Source organism: Prionailurus viverrinus, chromosome F1 (genome assembly GCF_022837055.1).
Source record: "Prionailurus viverrinus isolate Anna chromosome F1, UM_Priviv_1.0, whole genome shotgun sequence".
NCBI classification, from domain to species: Eukaryota; Metazoa; Chordata; class Mammalia; order Carnivora; family Felidae; genus Prionailurus; species Prionailurus viverrinus.
Window position 1 is genome coordinate 67,119,785 of NC_062577.1, and position 8,893 is coordinate 67,128,677.

The 8,893-nt window shown below is 56.6% G+C and overlaps 1 protein-coding gene across 4 annotated transcripts; it reads left to right on the plus strand.

Moving 5' to 3' along the window:
- Window positions 1-4,387: 4,387 nt before the first annotated feature.
- S100A2 (S100 calcium binding protein A2) lies at window positions 4,388-8,674 on the plus strand. Of its 4 annotated transcripts, none has more exons than XM_047839592.1 (3): window positions 4,388-4,438; window positions 7,472-7,619; window positions 8,433-8,674. In XM_047839592.1, the coding sequence occupies exons 2-3, from the start codon at window positions 7,479-7,481 to the stop codon at window positions 8,583-8,585; spliced, it is 294 nt and encodes a 97-aa protein (XP_047695548.1). In that variant the 5' UTR covers window positions 4,388-4,438; window positions 7,472-7,478; the 3' UTR covers window positions 8,586-8,674. The 4 variants fall into 4 exon arrangements, with proteins under 4 accessions (XP_047695548.1, XP_047695545.1, XP_047695546.1 ...); XM_047839589.1 differs by lacking the exon at window positions 4,388-4,438 and adding an exon at window positions 5,792-5,873; XM_047839590.1 differs by lacking the exon at window positions 4,388-4,438 and adding an exon at window positions 5,792-5,873 and having other exon boundaries at window positions 8,436-8,674.
- The last annotated feature ends 219 nt before the right edge of the window (window positions 8,675-8,893 follow it).

The window sequence follows — 8,893 nt, forward strand, 5'->3', positions numbered from 1 at the left end:
TGGATGCTTAGCCAACTGAGCCACCCAGGCGCCCCTAAAGTATTGTCCTTATGTTTTAGGGGCTGTATGGGGTTTGATTGTGCTTTCATGTTGCTGAGATGTCAGACAACCCCATCTCGGCAATGATGTTGGTTCTAACTGTATGTCATGATTTCTTCTACTGCTGTATCTAAAACACTCATTGGGTGCTCACTCTGTGCTTTATATGTGTCATCTTATTTGATCTGTGAGGGGTGTGATAGCATCCTCACAATACAGGAGAGGAAACTGATGTTTTGAGGGAGATTAAGGACCGTCTGTAATGTCAATGGCTAGTGTAGTGACTGTGGTAACTTTCATCCTTCTTCTGGTGAGAGTCCCTTGACCACAGAGCTGGGAACCTGACCCACCCTGGCCAGTCATATCACCCTGACTCCCTAGACACTGGGATTGGTTCATGGCTAAGTGTGTGAACCAAGCAGGGCCCATGAGGGCTCTTCCTGGGAAGGGCACTGGGTTTATAAAGCTGGGACAGACTGTGGCTACATTCCTTGTTCTGCTGTGGTAAGAGTAAAGCCAATGTGCAAAGAGATGAACAGGGATGAGAGAAGGACGGGTGGATGGATGGATGGTGCTGAGTCCCCTGTTCTAGCCCCAAGGCAATGGTTCATGGCTCCTTTGAATTATCTCGGTGACATTACCAGCTATGTAACGCAGTACATTCCCTTTTTTGCCTCATTGAGCTTCTGTCTCTTACAGCTGGAAGACCCTGACTGACAGAATGAGAACATGGTGAGGTCAAGGTGAAAACCCAGAATTCAGCGTCTTCTCTGCTGCCACCGTTTCCTGGCATTGCACATCGATCTCTTAAAATGTCTCTCTTTAAACCACCTCCTCATGAGCAACACTGTAATTTTTAAAATCACTGCTCACCTTCCTCAGTCAACTTTCTTCTTTTTGAAACTGCCCTGTTCCCTTTCTGAGATTCGAGAAGCTCCTGGGTTCATCAGAATGTGTCTCTCATGTCGGGTGTTTCTGGGAATAGCGTTAGTCTTTCTGCTTTATGTTGATTCCTGTTGGCACCAGTCTTACCAAGTAACGTCTTCCACCCTTGGAACCTCCATTCTGGCAAACGGTAGAGCTTTGCCAACCCAGGCCTGCTGCTTGCTGGGAGAGCAGCTGGCCCCCAGGCTTCGAGGCTGTGAGGGAGCTGCAGGCAGGGGTGGGGGCAGGGTGAAGAGTCTCAGGCTTCTGAGTCAGACAGACACCAGACCTCAGGAGCTACAGGCCTCTGTACACTGACTCTGTAAAGAGTTGTGGGGAGGGGAGGCCAGTCCCCAAACCCGAGGTCCAGCAGTACAGGGGACTGTCTGCTTTCTTCACGAGGACACGGATGCTGGTGGGCGTGGCTGGAGGTTGGGGGCACAAGAAGTGGTTTGTTCCTGACCAGATCCCCTGAGGAATGAGCCTCGTTAATGGTGTGTTCTTCTCCTGCTGCTTCCTGAACTGACCTTCCCCACCTCGGCACAGAGGGCAGCTGCCCAGCGGGGCTGGGCTCACCAGGGAGGTGAGGGAGGTGCTGACTGAGAAAGCAGGAGCCACAGCTAGACTCTCACCTCTTCCTTGTTGACAGGGGGAAGAGCAGAAGGGCTCCTCCCCGCTAGAAGCCTTCTGGGTGGTGGTGGGGAGCTAAACTGCCTCTTTCCCAAAGCACTGGCATGGGCAAGGAGGCATCTGGTGACACTGGAGAGAGTTGGGTGGGTACAATGGTAGCAAGTTGACATCTAGAAGGTTGAGGGGGGCAGATATAGCCTGGTCTGGAAATGTGGTGTTGAAGGAAGGGGGGAGGACGGTGGCAATGAGGGACAGCACTGGCCATTCGCTAGACATCTGCTCTGCATCAGACACTGGGGACACTGGGAATGAACGATACTCATTCTATTTGTCAGCAGCCCAGGCTAGTGGGGGAGACGCATAAAGAAACAGTCTCATAAAAGTTGCTGTTGTGGGGAAGGGGCCAGAAGAACCCCTAAAAACTACGTGCGTATGCGCTCTAGCATTTGGGGAGGCTGGAGAGCAGAATCGGGTGGTGCACAGAGGAGGTGATCTTTGAGCGACAGGGGACAAACCGAGATAATGAATGGCTTAGGAAGGGCCCTCAGGCATGGGAGCCTGTGGCCTGTGCGTCAGCGAGCTTGGTCCCCGGGGAAGGCGTGTCGTGCTTGGTGGCCTTCTCCTCAAAGTTATAAGACATCATTATGTTTTCACCTGAGGGGTTACATGCTCAGATTTGAATTTAGGAAGATCAGCCTGGCAGAGCTGAGAAGGGGTTGGAGCAGGGGCAGGGGCAGGGGCAGGGGCAGGGTGGGAGGGGAGTCCAGCTGTGCGTACAGCGGCTCAGGAACGGTGACGTGACAGCAGCTCAGGCAGTGACAGAGATGAGTGGTATTGAGTAGGCAGGTGGCCTGACCACCATCTGGAGGGCAGTGAGGGGGAAGCAGGAGGCTAGGAGGACAGCCAGCTTTCATCAGGTGGATGGTGGTGTTATTTGTGGCCAAGAGGGGTCCTAAGGGAGGTGGGAGGTCCAGTGAAGGCTTCTTTTAAGCTTGCTTAAAATAGAGGCCGAGTGCAATTGGAGGCAAGAGAAAAGGGGTGGTTGGAGACGCCAGACCAGAGCAGGTGCGGGATATGGGCCCCTGGGCACTGGTGAAGTTGAGAAGTGAGTCCAAGAGGCTAGGGGTGGGTGTGGGGAGAGAATGGCAGAGAGACCGAGGGTGGTCGGCGTGGAAATTGGAAGGTTAGCACTCTCGGGGTTCTTAATGATTGGGGCTTATAGAGGGAGTTTACCATTTGACCACCTGTGTGCAAGCCGTATCTTGTTAATTGTGTGAACTTGGGCAAACTTCCCTGAGCCTCAGTTTCCTCCATTGTCAAGTGGGTGAGATTGTACCAGCTTCCCGGGATGGTGGTGTAAATTAAATGGAATAATACGCCGAGATCGCCTTGGCACCTGTGCCCGGTAACCTCAGCCCCGCACCCCTCCAGCACGAGCTCATTGCGTGGTGGGATCATCAGGCTTTCTGGTGCCGACTATGCGAACAGGGGTAGTTAGACAAATTATTCAATGCAGTTTGTTATGAGAAAATATTTCAAAGCCTATTTTGGGGGGTAGAAGGATAATAGATGTTTGTGGTGAAAGGGTGGAGGCTCGGAGGAGTGGTGGCCCTGGCGGGGGTCTCACGGTGGGCCCACGGCCCCAACCCTGCAGCCGTTTTTCTTTCTGCCAAACGGCCCTGGGGAAAGGGGTGTGTGGGCACAGCTGGTCAGTGCCCAGCCCCTCACCCCAGGCTCTTCATCCAGCTTCCGTCAGAAGTCCGCCTGTGCTGCTCAGCAGGCTGTCCAGGGAACACCTTGCAAGTCAGGCAGGTGTGAGGGTGTGGGTGTGAGAAGGCCCCTTGGAGGTGAGTCAGCACTGCCTCCTCCTGGGTGAGTCAGGAGAAGGGCAGGTAAGGGCTGGGGAACAGGTCAGGTGGGAGGCAGGACGTGGAGCAGGGAGGGACCAGCCCGCAATGACAGGTCTCAACCACCAGGGGGCAGGAGCCAGGCGGGGAAAGCTAGCCACCCCGGGAGCCGGTCGCCTGCGGCTGCAGAGCTGGGAGGAGGGGAAGCCTGGACCCAGCATCTCAGGCTGGGACGGGCAGAGTCACTGCCAGGGACATGCCCAAGGCCCGGCGGTGCCCGCTGCCCGGTTGTGACCGGCTTCTCTGCCTTCAGGGCTACGGGGAGGATATGGACCGGGGTTGGACCCTGGGGCCGTTCTATTCAATTCTCCTGTTCTGCTGACTGGGAGGGAGTTGCTCAGGTCACACTGTGCGTTAGTGCAAATTAATGTCCCAGCTCAGGAATACAGCCACTTGCTGGGCCCCATCCCGGCCTGGCCTCCTGCTTAGGGACAGGTGTCCCGGTGCTGACCCTGGCTGTGAGCTGCTCTCAGCTCTCACATCCCCTCACAGTCCCTCTGTTTCTGTGGCTCTCTGACCTTCTCTCCCAGCTTCCAGGTCCCTGTCCCTGCCGCTGGGGGAGCGTGCTCAGCTGCCTCCTCAGGGGTTTGTGGCTGTTTTCTAGCCCAGTGTCTCTGTGCCACTCCTGGGATCTGGAGAAGTTTTGATTTGGTAGCAGAACCAATGGTGTGATGTTGGGAGGTGAGAACGCCCCTTGGCTCCTAAATACTATCCCAGTGGGGGGCTCCCCAGGGCCCCCCATGGCTTTGAGTAACCACAAGCACTGGTTGGGTGTGGGTGAGACCCTTTGTTCCTGCAGGAACGGGTAAGACCCAGTCCCTGCCCAGTGAGCTCACCATGTGGGGGTGAGGGCAAGAGAAGACAAGCCCTCAAGTGATTCAACCGGGGCAGACTGTCTAGCGCGCAAGGACAAAAGGAGCCCGTGTGTGGGACAGCAGGTAGATGTGGAGTCTGGCTGGGCCTGGGAACCCTCCATGGAGTAGGTGGCATCTAACCAGACTTTGAGAGAGCGTTGGGGTTTTGGCAGGAGGACAGGTGGGGAGCAGGGGTGAGCAGAAGCGATGGGTCTCAGCGCACCGGGGGACGATGGGCAGGCAGTTAGGGTGTGTGCAGAGGAGGCCGGAAAGCAGGGTGGGGGGCAGAGTCCACGCACGTCACTGCCAGGCTTGGCGGAGAAGGCGTGGGCACCACTGCCACGTCTGAGCCCCATGTGAGCGGGTCCGGAGTGAAAACAGACAAAGTGCTTTGAAAGACAGTGGGCCTTACCCTTGGGGTGAGAGACTTTATTTCAGGCTTTATGTGACATAGGGTTTGACAGGGAGGAGCAGTAGCATGAGGGGTCCAAGTGCTTTGGACAGGAGGGGACACTGGGTGGCTGTGCAAATATGTGGGTTCCAAGGCCCAGCCTCACCTGCACGGTTCAGGCTGCCCCAAGTCCCATGGTGACCCCCGGAAGAAAGCAGCCTGGTTTCCCTCTGATCCTGTCAGCCCCTGGCCCCAGCTCCTCTGCGCTGTCTACCTCAAAGCTCCCAGGGTGGGCCCCGCGCAGGGTCTCCTCCCAGGCTGGGTAGGGGTTTCCGCCGCTGCCCTGGCCTCCAGGGAGTAGGCTGGTGTCGCTGAGTCACTGCCTGGGCATCTGGGCCTGGAAGGGTGGGTGAGTCACCTAGGACGGGGGGGGGGGGGGGGGGGGGGGCGGGGGGGGGCGCTGGGGGAGGGGAAGAGGCTTCGGGACATCTGGAGGAGGGAGGGGAGATGGGCCGGCAGGAAGGGCGGTGCCCACACGGGTGGGGGGAGAGGGGGAGCTTGGGAGGGGGCAGCAAGAAGCCAGCTCTTCCCGGAGAGCCCCTCCCCTGGGCTGGGTCCCGAACGCCCCCGCGGCGTGTTTGCCTCTCTCTGGGCAAGGGGAGGAGTCTGCAGGGATGGGGTGTGGGAGGGCGGAGGCCCGCCCGCGGCCCCTCCTCACTCACCCACCCTCGGAGCTGGAGACGGGCGCCAAGGTTTCCCTTCTCCCTTCCGAACCTGCAGGGGCTTCCTTACTGTGCACACGGGCTACTGGTGTCCCTCCCTGCCTTCCTGCCTCCTTCCAGTCGCCTCCCTACCCAAAGGGGGCCTGTCAAGGTGTTTTCAGGCACATGCTTCCCTCATTACCTCACCGAGGAGAATTGTGCCGCCAGCTCTGAAGCTTCCCCGCCCCGCCCCAGTCAGCTCGAACACACGCGCGTGTGCACACATGCGTGCTCGCACACTCAACACACACACACACACACACACACACACACACACACACGAGGTCTGGGAAGTCCCTGGGTGCCTGTAGCCTGACTCACACATGAGCTGTGACTCGAAGGCCTGTGGCCTAAGAGCAAGGCTGGCGTGAGTCTCTAGGCCCACAAACAGGGGCTATCTCCCCTCACCCTGGGTGCTGGCTGCCCCTTCCCCATGGTGCCTCCCAGCCCCCTCTGTGGCCTAGAAGGGGCCTTCTCTTCTGGCTGGCAGGCTGGGTTGGAGCTAGCAGTCTCTGGGAGGGAGGGGGCCAGTAGGGAGTGGGTGGGGGTGGCAGGAGGCCAGGCTTTGGCGGGATCAGGTTAGGGCAGGTTGGGGGCCAGTGGGGCGGGATATAAACCCCACTGTACGCACCTGGCCCTTGGCTTTCCTTCCAGAACCTCTCTGCCATCTGGTCTGGTGAGTGTGTCTGTCCTGCTGAGGGCTGGTTAGGAGGCCCCCTGGGTCTCCACCTTGTTCCTTTGTCTTAATCTTTGTCTCCATAGTTGCTTTTCTCATTCAGGGCCTCTCCCTTTGGGTGACCTTCTGTGAAGTGTCTGATTGAGGGCTTTTTCCAGGTTCCTCTGTGAGGTCTCATTTAGGGGTTACTCTGTGGCCTTCTCTTAGGTCTCACGGTTTGGGCATCTCAGTCTAGAGACCCTTCTTGGGGGCCTTGGCCCAGGAATATGACATGTGTGTGGGTGCTTTAATGAGAGTCCTGAGTTTGTTTGGTTTTGTTTTTTGTTTTTGCAAAGTCCAGGATTCTAGCAAGACTAAGGGACAAGGGCCAGGGATGTCAAGTGTGTGGGCTGCCTGGGTCCCTGTCCTGTGTAGTTTCATAGCTCTGCCTTCCGCCCCTTCCCATTTCCTCTGCCTTGAGAGCTAGCAGGATGGGCCCAGGGCTGTCCTTGCCCCTGACACCAGCTACTGTGGCCTCACCCCAGGACACCCTCTAAGCCTCCCGGGGCTGCTCAGAGCATTCTCAGAGGCAGAGCCTTGGAAAAGATGACCTCTCAGTTCTGTCCTTGTGATCCTGGTGCACAGGACACGCAATTTCTTTAATTCCAATCCCAATAGGACGCTCCCTGGTTCCACATCCAATAGAAACAGCACCCCCTGGCTCAGAGGTCTCCAGTGTGATGGGAAATACACCCCTCTGAGAGTCCCGTGTCCAGTGGAGGAAACATACTTGCCCGAGGGCGTTTCCAGTCTCACCCCCCCCCCCCCCCCAGCCTTAGGAGTCCCTTGTCTTGAGGGGTGGGGGTGGGGGGCGGAAGTGTTTCCTCAGGGAAGCTCATACCCTGGGTTGCAGCCATGGCTACTGCCAGAGCCCAGTGAGCCCCCACTCACTGGCTCATGGAGAGGCCACCTCCCCAGTGCTGGCCTGTGGAAGGGGCTCCATAGAGAGGACCCAAGTGGGACTCCAGCCACCTTGCCATTTCCCTTCCCACAGACAGAGTGGGGAGCCCTGCCCTCAGGGGTGTGCCACAAGTGTGACCAGAGTAGACATGAGGCCCCTCCCTTGGTGACTTCCAAACACAGGGGAAGGTTTAGCATCTGTCCATAGTGGGCCCTGCCTAGGAAGGCCCTGTCTCCGGGGCGATGTGGAGAGGGGTTTGGAGATGAGATGGAGTTTAGGACACAAGGGCAGGTGGGTCCCCCTGGCTGGGCTGAAGTTGTCTCCATCACCTGCAATCCTATGGCCCCAGATCCAAGATGTCCAGTCCCCTGGAGCAGGCACTGGCTGTGATGGTCACCACCTTCCACAAGTACTCAGGCCAAGAGGGTGACAAGTTCAAGCTGAGTAAGGCGGAGATGAAGGCACTTCTGCACCAGGAGCTGCCCAGCTTTGTTGGGGTGAGTGGGGCCAGCTGGTGGGAGGGTCCTGCTGACCAAACATGGGGTACAGCCTTGCCGAGGGGGTGAGGCCCAAGTGTGAGTGTCCTATCGCTGCTGTCCCTGCAGCTTGCCACAGGATGGGTGTGTGTGCTGTCAGGGCCCTCGGCATCCATCTGTCCAACCCCCTCCCTGAATTGAACAAACCAGAGCCCAGAGAGGGGGAAATGACTGGCCCAAGAGCCCACAGTTCTGTCAATCTTAGTTTCCATATTATGTGCCAAACTAAGAAGGTGTATAGGGACAGAAAAGCCCAGCTAACACATGTACCCTGGGACATTTTGCAGAAAAATGCAGTCAACTTTCAGTTGACCCCTCACCTGTCCCATAGTGACTCCTGGATAATTATGAAGTCAGGTCTAAGGCTTTGAACTTGTGAGGCATGGCCTTTTTTTCCTTTCAAATTTGTTTTTGGTTAAAATTTTCTAATTTTGTTTCACTTTGGCAGGTATTAAAAAGTTTTCCTTTTCTGAATTCAGAAATTTTTAGTTTCTTCATGAGCAAAATGGGGGTAGTGATAATGCCTACCTCGCTGGGCCCAGGGAATCCTGGCATGTTCCTCACTCACAGCGGTGAGCACTGGAGACCTTCCCCGATGAACACCCAGCTACCTGTCCTCATTCACAGGGCCCCTTTGTAGCTTCCAGGGGCTCCCTGCCCACCACTTGCCTGCTGCCCAGTGCAGACAGAGGGCTGGGCTCTGACCAGTAAGTGTGTGTTTGACGCAGGGGTGTGTGGAAAGCAACCTGCTGAGTCATTCCCTCTTGCTTTCAGGAGAAGGTGGATGAGGAGGGCTTGAAGAAGCTGATGGGAGACCTGGATGAGAACAGTGACCAGCAGGTGGACTTCCAGGAGTATGCTGTTTTTCTGGCCCTGGTCACTATCATGTGCAATGACTTCTTCCAGGACTCCCCAGACCGGCCCTGAAGCAAAGCTCTCACTCTACCAGGGGCCTGATGGGCCCACGAGGACTCTCCTTACCCTTTTGTACTCAATAAACTTTTCTGTTGATCATCTTTTACTTGCTCATTGATGCCCTATACCCTGGCTGGCTCAATTGGGGTGCCGGAAAATGAGGTCTTCCTTAGATCCCACCCCCTCTGGGCCCTGACTTTTCTGGAAATCTCACCAAGGCCAGAGCTGTGCCTTAGGTCCCAGACTTTGGGATTCCAAATACTGGTAAAAATTTGAGATAGTTTGCTGAAGTTTCCACCCCCCCCCCCCATGACGATATT

Coding starts and splice junctions, on each gene's coding strand:
- S100A2 (XM_047839589.1), top strand. CDS start 5,830: ATGAGCTGTGACTCGAAGGCCTGTGGCCTAAGAGCAAGGCTGGC. Junction 5,874..7,471: donor GGCCTAAGAGCAAGGCTGGC/GTGAGTCTCTAG, acceptor CTATGGCCCCAG/ATCCAAGATGTCCAGTCCCC. Junction 7,620..8,432: donor AGCTGCCCAGCTTTGTTGGG/GTGAGTGGGGCC, acceptor TCTTGCTTTCAG/GAGAAGGTGGATGAGGAGGG.